Raw genomic sequence first — 18,842 nt, 5'->3', positions numbered from 1 at the left:
AGACAATCTTATATTCATTACATCATAAGTCTTCCTATAATATAAGCCTTCAGCGAAAGATCTTCTAATAGACTTACAAGGGAAGACCGTTTAATGGACCTTTTTAAGTAAGCTTTCTATCAGCACTCTAACTGAAGCGAGAAGGCAAGCACTTGGCTGACAATGATACGCCGTATAAAATTTAAATGATTTGGCAATGCAAATTCTCACCCACACATAATACACATCACTAATTTACTACAAGACTGGCAATAATAACTTCCATAAATAACTTCTAATTATGGGTTTTGAAAAAATAAACCAGATTTATTATATAAAAATTTAATATACTTTTCAACTAAATTTAACAAAATGTTTACTTAACAAATTTTTGTTTTTATTAAAAAATCCGTCTCACACCGAAAAAAATATAAAATATAAAAGCTAAGACATTTTAAAAATATATAAAACTAAACGAAGGACTTATACTAGTCTTGTAGTAAATAAACGATATGTACATAGTCAAGAAAAACAAAATGATTTGAATTATGTTTTGTTGATTTTTTTTTTATTATTTTTATGTATATAATTATTAATTTAGCATAAGTATATGTACATACAAAAATAGGATTAAATTACTTTTTTTTAGTTTTTAATATACGTATTTATAGTGGCTAATTTAAAATGTAAATATATGTATATGTGTGTATAAAAAATGGTTAATATTCGTTTAAATGTTTGTACTCTATTGCATGTCAATCAAAAAGGATGTAAGATTTGAATTCAAGCAAAAGCTTATTGAACACGCATTTGATTATAAAGTTGTTTATTGGTCGTCAGTCAGCCTGGTCTATAAAAAATTTATACTACATACATACGTACATATGTATGCATGTATGAACATAATTACGTTGGTGTATATGTCTTATGTACATTGTACATATGTACAATTACCGCTAATTAACTTTTGAAGTTAGTATCGGTTTTATCGTTTTAGAATGCATCATAATTTTGTTTGTTGTTAGTAAATACTGCAACGGTTAAAAATGTAGTAAAATCCATTGAAGAAAAAGGTTTTTTGGTTGACCTTTAGCAGATGATATTATATTATATTAAGAACAAAAGGAATGTTTTATTCATATGTATTATAATGCATGTATGTATGTATGTATACGTGAGATCAACACATTTCTAAATTATAAATAATAAACGTAAATCAAAAAAAAAAAAAAACTTTTATTGCAAAAGTTAATAAAATTGTCATGAATGTGAAAAAGCAGAAATATGTATTTATGATTTTTTTTATATGTTTTGTTGTATTAAACTTTTATATTTTACAAAGTTTATAAAATTGTATGTATGTATAGTTTTGTGCCAGTACTTGACAGATATAAAGTTTTTACAGTAAATAGTTTCGGTGCTTAAATTTTAATACTTTTAGTGTTCTGCTTGAACATTTCCCTGTTCTGACTAGTAATGGATCAGAACTATACATAGAAAGTATATACATACATATTTCTTTAAAATGAATAATTATTTTAAATTAAACAACATTTTTGGAACATGTTCTCTGTGTAGTATTTAAATTAAAACTATACCATTCAACAAAAAATATCAATAATTATATTACTTACAATTATTAAATATTAAGATATTATTTTTGCTAGAATTTGTGAATGTAACCAAAATAATATTAATTATTTGTACATAAAACTAAAATCTTAAATTTGTAATAAAAAATGTAAAACGAAATTTCTGTAATAAAATTAATTATCTTCAATATTAAAAATAAAAGGGCCAAAAACAAGAATATTTTTTCAATATAGAATTTCCATCGCAACATCGCTTTATGTTGTAAAAATGCTTTAAAACAATGTATTAAAAATATATTTTAATAAATTCATTAAATAACGACATACATACCTACGTTTTTATGTACGTTAATCGTTAACTGAAATGCAAAACATGCAAATTCTAACAAGAGATTTTAAATCTAAAGAATACAATGTGATAGATATTGCAAAACAAAAGTATAAATAAACACTACTATCGCATGATTTAAGAAATGTTTTCAGAAAAGGAAAATGTTGTAATAGTTTTGCATTCCAGATAACTCTGTAAATCATAGAATTATTTTCAAATAGGCGTAAGTTCAAAGTTTTAAGTTTTAATTAAAAAACGTATTATTTGAATTTAAAAAAGAACAAATAATGATTGGTTCCTCTATTGAATAAAAACTAAACCAGTATCCATTATTATGATAACGAGCTTTTTTGATTAGTACAACATTGTGGCGATAGGAAGGGGGATTGTTTGTGACATATTGGTTTTAATTAGTACTTAAAATATGTAAAAAATTTTAGAAATACATATGAATAAATTAGAATTCCTATTTTTTTAATTACAAGAAAAAACTTAAAGTAAAATTAAGCGTATTTTGTAGAGCAATAAAGTATTAAAAAACAAATTATTGTATACATGGAATTTTTTTCTTTTTGCATTAACACTATGAAATGTATGAACATGAACTTGCAATTGTTAACAAAAACTTTGTTTTTAACGAATCGCAACACATTTTTAAGGATCAAAAAATATATTTTCATTTTTGGGGAAATACATTTATGAAATTCGGTTCACCAATTGCATTTTTCGACCAATGTGAGTAAAATGTGTGTTTCCTTGCTGTTGATGTAGTGTTTGTTGACTTGAATTGTTGTTTGTCGTAATTGTTTGCACGACAATCTGTTGGTGCTGTTGCTGCAATTGTTGTTGGATTTGCTGCAGATCATGAACATTTTGAACTTTGACTATTTTCTTAATGTTTTGAATTTGCAGCTGCTGTTGTTGATTGTGACTTTGAAATTGCTTTTCGATTTCACCAGCTGGACCAATAGAGTAGTTAACATTTAGTCGAGCTCTTTTCGGCGATTGATGGCTCTCACCCGAAATGTTGTAATCGGCCGGACTCAATTCAATAATGTCAGACTGACTTATAGCCATTCTCACGGCTTCCTTATCATCGTCGATATCGATGGCATCATAAATATCTTCCACCTATAAAAGTAAAATTATATTTTTTAATCGAAAAGTTTTAATATTTTATATTTGGTTAATTGCTTGAAACGATTGAGAAGAAATAGTGGTTTTAATGATAAAAGCGACTATACATATTCTACCTATTGTTTTTCAAGCAATCAATTCATATAATGTATTTAAAACTATGCACAATAAATCCCTTACCTCAATATCGAAATCCCGATGGATGTTCGTTGGAATACAAGTGGCGGGGGTATTGCTCGTTGTTGTTGTCTTCGTTGATATTGTAAGAGGTGAACTTATAGTAGTGTGCAAATTCTTTCTGTCGCAACTATCGTTGTCTTCGTTGTCGTCCACAACATGTGAAGAAGTGCCGTTGATTATATCTTCGTCTACATCCTCTTCTACAAGCAAATTGTCGACTAGAGTTTCATCCAATTCCTGTTCCTCCATATCGGATGCCTCTTCTATTTCCGACTGACTGTCCATTTCGACATCAGAATCACCACTACTGCCGTGCTTCATTTCACCCCGCTCCAGAGCTTCCAGGTTATCTGGACAAACCATAGCATTCCGTATGGCCATGGGATCTTTGCGTGACCACTTCTGCACTTCTTCGTCCATTTTAGCAATGCGTTCCGGATTCATTGCCCAAAGACAACCTTTTCGCTGATTGCCATTTGTTGGCGGCTTTTCGATTTTTTCGAAACATTTGTTGAGAGAAAGATTGTGTCGAACACTATTCTTCCAGCCACTTGGTGCTGTTTTGAAATAGGGAAAATGTTCGCACATAAAACTATAAATTTCGGAAACTGGTAAAGACCCACGTCGAGAATTCTTAAGGGCCATTGCAATTAGGCAGGAGTACGAGTAAGCTGGCTTAGGGAATTCTGATTCAACTACAGTTGCTTTAATTTTTTGTTGAAGTGGCTTAACTGCAATTATATTTGAGTTTGCGCTACCGGAAGATGAACTGTTGTTTAAGGAAGACAAGCCACTTGCAGTGAATACAGTAACTGAATTAGCGGAATTGCCAGAGTTGTTAACCAAGCTGGCGTTATGATTTCCATTTGAATTGTTATTGCTATTGTTGACATTATTTGTCAAGGAAGCAGTTCCATTAACGACATGATGCTGCTGAAGTGCGTACGAGGTGTGATGAGCTGATGATGCAATTGATTTGGGTGTAAAACTAGATGATGACTGTATCGAATTCCTTGATAAAATTTTGGTTACATGTTGACCATTATTGCTAATTGTTTGCATAGGACTAGATTCACGTTCACGCTTTAGAACTATTGTGCCGTTTGACGTTATCGTAGCGGATGTGGAAGCTGAAGCTGTTGACGATTTTAAATTTGACTGTTGCTTCAACTTGTTGTAGGTAATGTTATTGGCAAATGTTAATCCGCCAATACCAGGACCTAACTTTATAGTGCTTGATGATGTAGTCCCTCCATTTAATGTACTGCTGTTATTATTATTAGCGGTTTGATTGGCAGAAGAACTATTACCCGAAAATGTCGTATTGGATGTTTTTGATGATGTAACACTATTAGTATTACCTGCACTATTAGTCGACGTTGATGTAGCAGTTTTAAATAATATATTTTCACTGGCCGATGATATGGGTACGACTTTTCTTAAGTCTGCTCCCAAATCTTTTCGAATGGCATCAACGGCAGCATTTTTGCGCTGCAGTACGGAATTCGTCGCCAGAGTTGCTGGAACTGTTGTAGCCGATGTTACCGCTGATGAAATGGCCACTATCTGCTTTGGTATGTGAGATGTAATTTGCTCATTTCGTATGGAATGCGCGCTGATCTTAATATGAGCGGGCGAGAAAGTCAAATGAGACTTGGTATCATTTACATTGGGTGACGGCGGTGGTGGAGAATTGCTTCGCAGTATATTTGCATTAAGATTTGTTTTTGGGGACATGTGTATCAAGGATGATGATATTAAGGGCATTACTGATATAGGATTAACACATGCTCCAACATCTGCAAGAAAATCATTGCTTGCCCCAAACCACGATGAGGAGGAATTTGATGAACCTAAGCCAAAGGCGGATGATGTATTCCAACTGCTGCCTATACTTCCGCTTTCTTTTGCTGTATTACTGCAATTGCTATTTAAAAGAGATAATGAATCTGTGGCATGTTCAAGTGATGTTGGTAGATCTCCCAGGCAGCTCTCATAGTCATTTACACTCCCCACTACATTCGCAACCTCACTTCGTATATCTATATCAAGCATATCCTGCAGCGAATCTGATATGTAAAAATCCAAAGTAGGACCAGATGAATCCTAAAAAAAATTAATTTTAAAATAATTTAAACAACTTCCATAAATGGGACTGCGGACCGTATTTATTACATTAAAACGAATATTTTGAGAACTATTCTTCTAAAATTTGCATACATACATATACACATATGGTCAAAAAAAAAATAGGTGTGTGCATACAATTTTTGAAAAAAAGCTATTCAAATTTTAAAAAAATTAGTTAGAATTGAAAATTTGAAAAACATTTCTAATATTTAAAAAAATATGATTTTCGCGATAGTAAGTCAATGAAATCAAAAATTATTTATTTAAAAATTTATTTTATCCTTAGCATGGCTGTGGACTGGGCATTCCTTGGATATTTTATATTTATTTCGAAAATACTAAAATTACTTTTTATTAATACAGAAATGTTTTTGATCATTACCAATTTTTTGTATTTTTTAAAAATCCTTTCAGACCAATTGATATGCCTTCATAGGATAATAATCAATAATTATTTTTTAATTTAATAGTAATATTTAAAATTTTTAACAACAATGATTCCTCCATAAAAATGTTTATTACATTTAATGTGAACTTTATTTGTTATAAGTATAATTTTACAGAATATCATATTTTTTCGAAGCTGAAAAAATTAAACATCACTGAATTTTTTACAACATAGTTTTTAGTTTATTTAAAAAAAAATGTTTTTATTTATGAAAAAGTTTTTATGAAAAAGTAAATCACACACCTATTTTATTGTCCATGTCTGTATGTATGAAAGTATCCTTAATATACAATACATGCATGTATTTTCAGAAAGCAACATGTTTTGTTTTACTTTCAAACTTTAACCGAACCACATTGAATTCTTTATCTTACAGATAAATATGTTGTCAAAAAAACTCTCTTAAAACTCTCACTCTTTTTCTCAGTCTCCCTTTACCTCTCTTATAGATTCTCTTTATCTGTTAAGTTAAAAATGTTTATTGAATTCACCATTTTGAATTGGTTAAACTCATTCTTGCCACTCCGAATATGTAACTGACTAAAAAAAGGAATAAAGCCGTATAACATACAGCAACAAAACTTCAGGGAACGTTTGCGTTTTTTTTTTTTTGTAGTGGGTACAGTTGACGACAAAACACTTACAGTGCCTTTGTACTGTGTTTTCTTTCTTACTGTTTGTATTTGTATTTTTTGCTTTATTTTCCATTTTTATAGCAAAAATATGTGTATCTCTATGCTGTTAATGTTATTTTTTTACTAGACCGGCAAGAAACTTAATGTTTTTTAAAACTTATTCTTACTTTTTATTACATATGAAGGGCAAGAAAACACAATTGATTATTTCTCATTATGTTTGAAAGGTTATTATTCTATACCTAGTTTTTATTTATTATTAATGTTGCAAAAATAATACATACATATGTATGTATGTATGTAGGTATGTATGTACAATTTATCTCAAGGAAAATATTTTGCGAAATTTTGTCCAATATTATGAAAACTCATAAAAATTTTGAAAATAATATTATTTTAATTTATGTTAAATTGAAACCTTTTTCGTTAAAACTAAAGGAACTTTTAAATATATGTAAGTACCTATGTATGCATATGTATGTATGTATGTTTGTATATTCTTTTAGAATTATTTTTTAATTACAAAATTTATGGCATATTTCAAATTTGGAGGTCAGAATTAGAAGCCATTATTCAAATAATTTAAGACGCTGTTCCTTTCGTCTTTTATGCTGTAAAGGATATACTACATAGTGTCTTTTGGTTTCTCTATGTCCTAGTAAAATTATCTACAAAGATCCAATTGTACTCAAATTCCTTTTAGGTCATTCTCTTGTGCTATCCACTGAAGAACACAAGGATTTAATGCATTGTAGTATAAACAATGATCAACTATCATTGAGAGTTTATGCACTAGGTCGGAAACTAGTGCAAAAAGCTATTTATTTTCTATATGGTAATATAGGTATGTAAGTGTTAAATTTTGTATACAAAATGTTAAAGTTTTACGTTAAATTCATTTTTAAGGGAATATAAGGTTTTGTAGGTAGGATCACTTATATTTCTTGATAACGAAAAAGATGTTTTTAATCAGATGTGACGAAGTGGTTCAATTTAGGCGAAACATGCACGATTTTAACATTAACGTGTCATTGGAGATCATGTGTTTATGCGAAAATTTCGAATAATCGAACCAATGCAAATTCGATGATTCGATTCGAAAACAATGTTTCATTGGTTCAAGCTATTTGTTTAGTATGTATTTTTTGAAGATATTTTAAATATTTTCAAGGAAAGTATTATAATAAATATAGAAAAAATATATAAATATTAATCTAAATCTTCAATAATTTGATCTAAATAAATAGGTAATAATCAAAATTATTCCAAATGTTACATAAATCTCTTTTAATTAAGTTAACAGCCTAACTGTTAAATTTTAGTAGAATCGAATAACGGGAACCCGTGCCGGAAATCGATTAAAGTGTTAATTTTAAAAATAAGAGAATTTTTTTATTTTAAAAACCTTATGTTATTCAGTGACATTTACAAAACATTTACATATTCATATGAATACATATCAAAAGACAATAACACGAAAAGATATTTTGTAATATTTTTTATATTTGTCCGATTTACTAAAAATAATGTTTTTATCATAGGTCCTGTTCTTATAAATTTTCTTATTACAAAAATTTTATATAATACTGTATGTTTTTGTAAATTATTCCATTCGGATTTTGAGTTAACTTAAAACTAACTAACGGTTAACCACAATTGAGTCAGAGGACTCAAAAGCTAATCATTTTTTATAAAATACTATTATTCAGTTTTTAATGTAATGTCGTTGTACTTACTCACTATCATACTCATACTAAAGTTAACTTGATTTTGAGCAAACTCATAAATCTGACAAGGCGAAAATTTGTGTGGAGTGAACAAAATACCGCTTGTGAATTAAAAAAAATCATAAAGTAAATGTGTAATCCGTTTGTGTGGGATGTTTCGGAATTATTATATTCGTGAACAATGAAAATTAATTAAATATTTTAAAACAGCATTTGAAAGTAAAATTAGTTCATGAACCGCTTAATGAAATTTTTAGTGAATGATAAAGTAAAGTAACCTTCGCAGTGTCCAGATTATAATCCCAAAGAAAACATACATATGGGTAATTTTGGAGAGCAAATTTAGGCAATATAGAATCATTAAAAAACATTTAAAAAAAATTCACGCAATTCTTTACCCTGAAATCTATAGTAAATCGGTTATAATCTGTGAAGCCAGATTTACAGATGTTATCATAATTGTTTCTTATGAAAATACTTTTTGCATTGTGTAAAAATCTGCTATAGTTGCAGATTATATATCCGTTGAAGTTGAATTACTGACAGACATCCATAAGTAGAATTAGACCTGGTTCACACTGGGAAACTTATTTTGGGAAACTTTTGATTTTTGAGTGTGAAAGATATATCAACCATCTCTTTCTCTCACACACAAAATCAAAAGTTTCTTAACAAAAGTTTCCCAGTGTGAACCTGGCCTTAGAAAATAATTTTTAGTCTATTGAAACATCCTCAGGTGTAGATCAAATGTTTTTTTTTGGGTTTCGATTTTTTCAAATTTAATCGGCCTGTGTATAGAGTAGAGGTGTTGGCATTTAAGAAATAATTTACAAAAACATGCGAGTATTTTTTGAAAATTAGAAAATTTATTAGAATCGTATTACCTATGATAAAAAGCATATTTGTAAATCGGAAAAATATTTTAGAAAAATCGGTCCATAAATAAAATTTTGTCTAGTGTCAATTTCTAAGTCACTAGACTTCAGTGTGTAATACATGATTCGATCAGCACTATTTGTTGGTTCAATTTGTTTGTTCAATTTGTGCATATTGTTTGTGCAGCAAATATTGATTGCTTTAGCACGCATTAAAATTTTCGATTTTTATAGGAACAAAAATCATAGGTATGTAAAGGAAACACTAAAAATTTGTATACATTTATAAGCAATAAGAACATTGCTGTTATACATTTTTTGATGTAAGAATCAAAAATTATATCAGATTAAGATCGTAATAGTTTAAGAAAAAAACACATTATAGGTATATGAACATATGAATGTATGTATGTAAGTAAAATAAAGGAACTGTACAATAGTTTAAAAAAGCAGGTAAAAATACATATAACCCATACTTTATACATTATAGGTATGTACATTTTTTAAGAGTTGGCCTTTTGTAATACGAATAGAAATCCGTCTTTAAGGAACCAGGTGATAAACGAATTACTGCAAATGCAAAGATGACAGCTGCACTTCCTAACAAACAGGCAAAATTACAATCCTTAAAAACATTATATGAAATGGTATTGCGCTTGTTACATACTTCACGTATAATGTTTAATATTTGGGAAAAGTGGTGGAAGTTAAAATAAATAAGACTTTACCCTAACAAAAGATATTATTTGTCTTAAGTTTTATGTGTGTACATATGCAATAACAAGGACTTTGAAAAGGTCATCCGAAAATACAGCTGTTACTTAAGAAATGGAATTCCATTAGTTACATACATGCATATGTTGGTAGGTATTTAATACACACAATATATGCAATAATCTTGATACCCGGAAATTACTATGCCGAAAATACAATCAAAGAACCTCAAATCAATGCTGGAGAATACTATTTTATCTATTTAATGACACCTTTAATATGATGTCCGCACCAAAAATTAATCTCAATATTTGATCATGGGTTCAAAAGATAAAAAATTTTCTCTTTCAATTTATTTTGCAATGTTTTCATATTTTACTGAAAGAGTGTGAGAGGCGCTTTAAATATCTTGGCATTAATGTTTTTGCAAGCAAATTTACATGAATTTAATAATTTAATTACCAATCAATTCATTTGTTTTTCGAAGATTTTGATTGTGAATCTTGCATGTATAGGTATAATCCAAAAGTAAAATATGCAACCAATCCAGACATTAGACAACAAAAAATAAAAGAAAAATAAGGGTGCAATCATAACAAAAGGATAGACAAATTAAATTAATCAGAGTTGGGGCTATTAAGCAGTTTTATCGTTCATTTTCAATGTCAGACAAATTGTTCTCACATACACATTTTGCTATAATTATAATGCGCATGTTTAAAATAAATGCAAATTTTCATTATTAGTGTTCCTTTTTGTACGTTCATAAAAAACAAAAATCATATTTTTATAATTATTTTATTAGTTTTTAATAAAGCTGATCAAATCAAAATCAAAAAATATTAAGCTTTAACAAACTTTCGAACAATAGGTACCTGAAATAGGAATGAGTCATAATGGGTCTGGAAAAAAGGCATGACCTAATAAATTGTAGAATGGAATCGTATATCATATACCTACTAATATTTACAAACTTAAAATTTTTACTTCTATTATTTTGAACGCAACTGTATGTATGCACATACAAATCCATAAATATGTAGGTATATGCTTCGAATCTTTTGCAAAGAAAACTAAACAAAAACATAAAAATAGGTACCTATTTGTGTCTATTATGTTTTATTTATATTAAATTATCCACCCAAGCGCAACGATTATGTGTTTGATCTTTCATCCAATCGAAAATAAAAACAAAGTTTACTTTATTTTTTTATCAATTCATATTTGTTAATTACAGAATAATATAAATGGTATACTTTTATAAACGCAAATTTGTATCCAAAAATAAAAATTGACCATATACATTTTTGGATTTTTTAAACACATTTTCACATTATATGTAGGTATTTTGAAAAAATAAAAACATTTAAAAACAAAATAGTAGAATACCAAAATATACAATAATTTAATGTTTTTATGTATATGTACATTCATATATCTTGATTGTATTTATAAGCGTACGTTTGTGTAATGTGAATAATGAAAGAATAACAATAACGTGTTCTTTTGTTTTGATATACTTTTGCTAACAGTAAAGTAAACGGATGGATATCAAAACAAATATGAAGAACACACGGTGTCTTTTTCCAAGTCTTCTTCCGAACGTTTCAATTCAAAATTATAACAAAAAATCCACACATTAAACATATGCATATGTATGTACACAATACATTTCGTGTTTGTGTATTATTTTTGCGTTCATTTTGGAATGTTTACATGGAAGAATTACAAAAAAAAACTCTGCTTTAAATATAGTTTCTCTTTATCTAAGAAATCTCTCTTCATATTTCATATTGTTGGTTGTTGCTCTTCCAGAGCATGGCAAGTGGTGAGAATATGACAAACTAAGAACGAGTATGAAAACAGAAACGAGGAAAACAAAATCAAACAGAGGCCGTTACAGAATTTGAAATTCACCAACAAAAACACATGAACAAAATTCTTGCAGTTTTTTTATTGTTTTAAATACATACACAATCACATGTACATAAATGTATATACGATTTTCGGCACAACATTTGAAGCTGCAATTAATGGAACTTTTCGCAAAAACCGGCAAAAAATTATAACCAAATATGAAAATTATTACATACCGCATATTTATTAAGGAATCCATCATGAAATCCACCTGCATACTCCTCCAATTCAAACATGGTATTCTTCTTTTACTTTAACTTGACCAATTCCTACTTCCTTTTATTTTAAAACAAGCAGCAAATTTGTAATATTACTTTTTATTTGAATCTGCCGTATTTTATTTACAATGTTAGTAAAATGGCTTTTTTAAATGACGACGGCGGTGTGCTTTTTTGTCTTTTCTTCTTTATTACATTGCTTTTTGTCTTTGTTAAAAGCAAACAAATACAAAAAAATGTATGTATGTACTTTTGTATTCAAACACACACGTAAATAATTAATTGCGCGCAACCTCTAGTTCTCTAGCAACACCGAAATTTACCGGCAAAAAAACAAACTTTTTCTTCGATATTCTTAAACTAGTTTAGTGCCAGCTGCAACACAATTTCCATGAAAACCGTTTCTTTTTGCCGCCAAAGGTATCGTACTTATTTAGAAAAGAAATATTTAGTTATCATTTGATACTTTGAATTGAAAACAAAACACACGACCAATACACTAAACACAACCACTCTCTGCTCTTGCTAGCAACATACTGGCAACAAACACACTTTTAGCAAAAAACAAGACCAACATTTTTTCTAGCACTTACACTACCTCGATAACATTTCTGTTAAATTTACTTATTCTTTCCTATGCATACACAAACATACGCACACAAATACACACAATATTTACAAAATCTCTCTGAGAAAATTTTTCAAATCTAACGTATAATTTGAATTTTTGTTTTTTTACTCTCACTATATTAGTATAATAATTAATTTACAACCATACATAAACATATATGTACATAGGTACGTACATAAACATATTTATTACAGACACATGCTCGTCTACTGGTCCTTGAAGGGGCACAGGTATCAATTTAAGGATAACTTACTTTACATTAAACAAAATTAATGAAACAATTTTAAATGAACAGAACGATTTATTTATAAAACAATGTACGTGTAAACTCAGATTATTTTGCAATGTTTTAATACAATAACGAAAAAAAGATATTTAAAAACAATATATGTATGTATTATGTATAAATAATTATATGTAAATAATAATTGATGACGCATGGAATATATAGAGAACAAGTACATAAAAGTTGTATACTGTGAAATGCAAATAAAACGACTTATAGGTACATATTTAATAGTATCCATGCTTTTGCCGACGGTCCTTTAATATCAGCATCTCACGCTTAGTATTACGCTTAATATCAGGCCTCATGATGGCATTTTCTTTGAAATTGCGATTAATGGCTAATTCATGATTTTCAGATCGAGCAGTTTTACGATTTTTGGGAATATCTTCTTCTATGAAAAGACCAGATTGGGTCCACTGAGATTTTGGAAAAACATGCTCTTTGGGCAATTTGTCATGGTCTCGTTTCCTTTTGCCATTCTTTAAAACTGATAATGTAGAATCGTTGCTTCCAGAACGTGGAATTTGACGAACCTTAAAACCAACTGCGTACGGAGTAATTGGACTTTCCCTGAATTCTGTACCGTTAAATGCAAGAACAGAACGTTTTTTTGGAGTAGCCGGCTCAACACTTACTTTTCCTGTAGGCAATTGAATATATGTTGGCTTTTTCTTTTTCTTCTCCGGTGTATGTGGCATCTCCATGAAATTTCCAGCCGATGTAAATGTAGTATGGACATTAGTGGTGATGCCTTAAATTTAAAATGTATTCATAATTAAATATACATAAATGATCATAATTAAATATAACAATTTTTACCTTTTTTACAATTCTTTTTCATTAAAGCCGATTTTTGAATAGCTTCTAGCACATCTGGTGACAATTTTTTGGACTCAGTTTCATCCTGCTCTTTCTGCGTATCAGTAATAAATATATTAATTAGGTATAATACATATAGTTATGGAATGAATATGGAATACATACTGTATTATGTTGAGATTGTTTCTTTTTACCAAGTATAACATCTGCAGCTTTTATTGCCTGTGATAAGGCTGTTTTAGTTTTATCTGAAAATGTGTACGAATTTCGGATAACTGATTTTTATAATTTTAGTACAATTTCTTACCTTTACGTTTTATGTCGTTGGAAACTTTTCTCAGTGCATTTTCTGGGTTCAGCTCCCTTGGTAAATTTGAACCAGTTTTTTTCCTTAGTTTCTTGGGAAGTTTACGTTTATTCTAAAAAAATATGTTAAGTGAACAAATATGTAGTAAATTTAAAACTTATACAGATAAAAACATTAAAAACCAAAGCTCTGCACATAAAAACACAATTAATGTAAATTTACCTTTTTGTTGTTGATTTTGGCTTCAAGCTTAGCTTGATTTGCTGCTTCTAATATTTCATCGCATCGATTTAAGATGCGTTGAATATTATTGTTGGAATCATTTTTGTCGGCTTTTTGATGAGGAGTTGAACAAATTTTCGTTGACAGTTTACTTGTGTTAATATTTTCTATGGACTCATGATGACTTTCAGCCATACTATTTTCACCTATCAATTTGGATCGTTTGTGTAAGTGTCGTACATCAATATCTACTATACTGTTATCAAGAGTTTCCGCTGCCCCACAAAAACTCTTTGATAGACGTTTCCGTTTTGCTACTTGCCTATTAAGTTCACTTTTCTGTAGTTCTATGCTATCAATGAATGATTGCGAGGGATTAAAGTCACTGCTGGACAATATTCCCAAACTTTTACGTTTCAGTATTTTGTTAGTACCACCTCCATGGGATGAGGAACAAATCTCCATGTCTGGGTTTGTGGGTAGTGCCAGCGATTGACGACGAGTGCGTATCAAAGGATTTCCTAACTGTAATGGCATGTGCTTTATTATTTCTAAATTACTTAGGTCTTCGCCTTCAATATCTTCATCTTTTTGATCATCAGTAGACGATGAAGTGGGCGACACAGTTTCTTCTTTTAATTTAACATCAGTAACTGCAGTTTCCAAGTCTCCACCCTTTACAGTAACATCTATCGTGAATGACCGTTGCCATTCCTGCCTACCTTTAGAGCTCTTTGGCTTTTTAAAATTACCAAAAGATACACTAAGTCCACTGTCTGTGTTTCGGCGGGGTGCTAAAATCATAGATTTATGTTCATTTTCTTTGTCAGCATCACTTTCTGACGTCACTGATACCTCTCCTAAATGACTTTCGGATTTGAATTTACTACTGTCATGTTTTTTATTATCGGGAGTGGATAAAGTTGTATGTTCTTCATCCGAAGATTCTGATTTTTCATTATTATTATCTTGTTTAAATCCAGGGATTTCGGCTTGGACATCCAACTCAACGGGTGATGTATCACTTTCAGGGTTTAAATCACGAACTGATTTATTAAAGCGGTCTGATTGATTAAGTTTACGAAGAATTTCTTTGCGAGAGAAACTAAGTTTTTCTTCGATTTCTTCTTCTACATCAGACTCACTCTCTGCTGTACATTGCAGGCGCAATGCTGAATCGCTGAGCTTACTGGAGTCAAGAATTGCGTTTTCGCTAGATTTGTTATGAATATTGTTTGTTTCAATAAAAAATTCACCAGAATTTGATACAGATTTTACTGCGTATTCTTCGTTAACGTTTTCTTCTGTCCGATTTTCTTTGTCTAACTGTGAAATGCATTTCAAATTTTCTTTTGATTCTTCTTGAATAGTTTCCACTTCTTCGTCCGATGACGATGAACTCTCTGCTGGACGTTGTAAACGTTTATAGGTCTTCTTCTTTTTTCGATTATGCTCACGTGTGTCTTCGTCTACCAGTTCATCTTCATTGTTGCTCTCTGAACATTCGAGTTCCTCATTGTCGGAAACAATAAATGAATCGGCATTTTCGCTGTCCTCTTCTTCATCTGCGTATTCATCATGTTCATCATCAGTAGTATGACTACCAATTGACTCACCATCGATTGGTATTTCATTATCTTCTATTTCTTTTCGTTCCTCAGAATCCATGGAGTCTCCACTTGCATAATCATCCACTTCCATTGCTTCATCATCATGAAATTCGTGTTTTTGTTTGTAGGGTTTCTCTCCTGGCGCTAATTCGCATTCATCATCATCTTCATTTTTGTCATCTTGATAATTTTCTTCGTCGTCCTCGTCTTCAGATAAGAAAATAATACTCTTTTTTTTGTTGGTTTTGACTTGTTCTACAAATGAATCAGCATTATCGCGGCATTCATTGGCATTCGCGTCACTACGCGTAACCACTGCATCCAGCTTACACCCCTCAACAGTTGTTCCTTTTACACTGGGATTGACCCACTTTATTTCGTTGTTATTCTGATTGGAAGAAGGTTCCACATCAGTTGTGTGTGTTTCAGACTTAGAATCTTCCGTGATTTCTTCCTTTAGTGGTGTATTCTTGCTTTTAGAACTATGCATTTGCTCTTCTTCAGATTTTGATGCGTCTGTATTAATTGGTGTCGAGCTTTGAACTATTTCCAATGGGCGAATACATTTGAAAGCGCATATTGGAGTCGTCTTCGACTCAATTTGTGCCTGCATTTCTAATTCTTTATTTTTAACTTCATCACTATTAATTGAAATTTCCTTTTTATCATCTTTTTTTGGCGTTTCCACTTGATTATCATCTGAATGAGTATCTAATGTATTTTTTTCAGCTTGAAAAGAGCCATCATGAGATGAATTAACCTCGATAAAACTATTAGCAGTCTTGGTTGAGGCCGGAGTCTTAGGATAAATATTTTTGATGGTCATATCATTCGTTGGACTGGAAACGAATTCTACTTTTTTCGATGTGACTTTACAATCACTGACATTTGAATCTTTTCCGCGATAAGGAGTCAAAGTACTTACACTTAAAATTTCAACTTTATCGTTCGAAGATATCCCTACTTTAGTTTGTGGAGTTGTGCAATCGTTTACACTATCATCCTTAAGTTCTACAATTTTACCAACAGATGAGTTTATTTCATTCTCTTGCAAATTATCTTCGGACATATTTTCAGCTTTTACATTCACATTCTGTTTATCATCCCTATGTTCTGCTGCAATATTTGTTTTTTCATTTATAGATGACGATATTGATTCTTCACTTTCATTTTGACCACTTTTAACGACGTTTAATTCTTCAGAAGATTTGATATTAGCTGTATTGTCATCTTTCAAATTAGTAGACTTCTCAGTGTCATGCAAGTTTGTGATTGAATCATTGGAATTTGAATCTATTTGCAGCTTAAAGTTTGTTGACTCAACTGTCTCAGCATCAGAAACCTGAAAATCATTTTTTTCTGATGCAACCGTTTCAGTATCTTGTTGTATTTCATCTTTTTGGGCATTCGACTCGTCGTCGGTTAAAATTATTGTTGTAATATTTGGCGATTTATTTTTTATCTCTTCTTGTATCTGATTTTCAAGAACACTTATTTCAACATCAGACACATCTTCATTCTCGCCCGTTTTACTTCTAGGACCGGGCTTTCGACGTTTTTGACTATTTGTTTTCATAATTTGATCTTCTGATTCTTTATTTTTGTTCTCATTAGTCTCTTTTGGACTAGTGGTCGATGCATTATTCGAAGACTTGATTTGTTGTGGAGACTTGGATTGTGAACGAGTCACCCTCGATGATTTTTGTACATTAGAATCGATTTTCTCCTCATCCAGAGCTGCAAAAGATGGTATTTTTAATCCTGTTTGTGAAGGTTCATCGCTCTCCTGTACAGAAACACTACGTCTGCGAGTACTACGCCTGGCTGGCGTTATTGTTTCCGTATTCTCTGGAATAACTGCAGATGATGCAGTGATACGTTTGGCTGGTGTTTTAACTGGTGTCGCAACACCAGAAGTGGAATTACGGCGCGTCATTCTTGTCGATCTAGATGGAGAAGCGGCTAATAATACAATTGAATTATTATGAAATTAAACGACAAGCGATAGTACAACAATCTAAAATTAATAACTTACTTATCTCTGAAATAGATATTAATTTCGATGGAACTGGCGTACCAGGCCGGCTGGAGTTGTCACTATCCACCGAAGTTATCCGTTTCCTCAAAGAACGTGTCACTAAAAAATTATAATAAATCTTATTTTAATAAAAAAAGGGAACAAATGTGATATCTAAAAAATTCATCCATCAAATTACAAAAACAACAAAAAGTCTGCGTCCCCACGCTCACACTAAAACCATTTTAAATAAAAAACGGTTCTTCTTTGTAGGACTCTATAACTTTTAAAATGTACATACATATGAATGTAGAATAACTATGTAAAAAACCTTTTAAAACCTTATTATAATTATTAAACAACTTACCACGACTTGCAGAATCAGTTACACTAGTATCCATTATTTGAAAAATTAAATTTTTATGAATTTATTTAAATTTATATTCACAATTATAAGACGTTTTAATCAAACAAACAACTCAGACTATGCCACAAAAAATGCTCAAGAATTTATCAAATGTGACCAGCGTTGTCAACTTTAAAAATTCGAAAAGCACCAAATTTATGAGAATCTCCGCGATTTTAAAATAAACACTAGAAAAACATTTCATAATATGTATACAAGATGTATAAGAAATATTTAAAGGAACTAGCAACTTTTTCAACAGGTTTAAATATTTTATATTTAGTTTAAATGTTAAAAAATTACCCTCAATCAATAATTAAATAAATTTCATTCCTCGAAATTGAAATACGGGATTTAACTCTTACTTTTTTCTAAAGCTTCCATAAAAGAACATCGATCTAAAACTTTAAGAAAGTAAATATTTGCCACAAAAAAATGATTTCAACGCCAAACTAGAATTAGTGAGTATACAATTTATATTGGGAATAAAGTATTTTTTTAATAATATATATAGTAGTTTTCTGAAAAATCGTTATTGGAACAATCGAACTAGACATAAAATAATTTAAGTTGGAACTGAAAAACGTTTTCATCTCTCCAAATAGAACATGGAAAACCATTAAATTTATTGTCGTATTTTGATTTCCAAAATCTTTCA

General features: G+C 30.3%; 2 protein-coding genes across 2 annotated transcripts; both read right to left on the bottom strand.

The window, feature by feature from the left end:
• Nucleotides 1-578: 578 nt before the first annotated feature.
• LOC111690476 (ras guanine nucleotide exchange factor Q) lies at nt 579-12,412 on the bottom strand. The gene is made up of 3 exons (XM_023452954.2): nt 11,842-12,412; nt 3,220-5,325; nt 579-3,033 (listed from the first exon to the last, which is right to left on the bottom strand). The coding sequence occupies exons 1-3, from the start codon at nt 11,899-11,901 to the stop codon at nt 2,599-2,601; spliced, it is 2,601 nt and encodes an 866-aa protein (XP_023308722.2). The 5' UTR covers nt 11,902-12,412; the 3' UTR covers nt 579-2,598.
• Nucleotides 12,413-12,795: 383 nt separating this feature from the next.
• Nucleotides 12,796-18,308, bottom strand: LOC111690516 (protein slender lobes). The gene is made up of 7 exons (XM_023453011.2): nt 18,146-18,308; nt 17,797-17,898; nt 14,152-17,723; nt 13,930-14,041; nt 13,788-13,870; nt 13,623-13,716; nt 12,796-13,554 (listed from the first exon to the last, which is right to left on the bottom strand). The coding sequence occupies exons 1-7, from the start codon at nt 18,177-18,179 to the stop codon at nt 13,028-13,030; spliced, it is 4,524 nt and encodes a 1,507-aa protein (XP_023308779.2). The 5' UTR covers nt 18,180-18,308; the 3' UTR covers nt 12,796-13,027.
• Between the last annotated feature and the right edge of the window lie 534 nt (nt 18,309-18,842).

The sequence above is a fragment of the Lucilia cuprina genome, chromosome 4 (genome assembly GCF_022045245.1).
Source record: "Lucilia cuprina isolate Lc7/37 chromosome 4, ASM2204524v1, whole genome shotgun sequence".
Lineage (NCBI taxonomy): Eukaryota > Metazoa > Arthropoda > Insecta > Diptera > Calliphoridae > Lucilia > Lucilia cuprina.
Note: the sequence above shows the minus strand (reverse complement) of the source record. Positions and strands in the feature narration are given on the sequence as shown.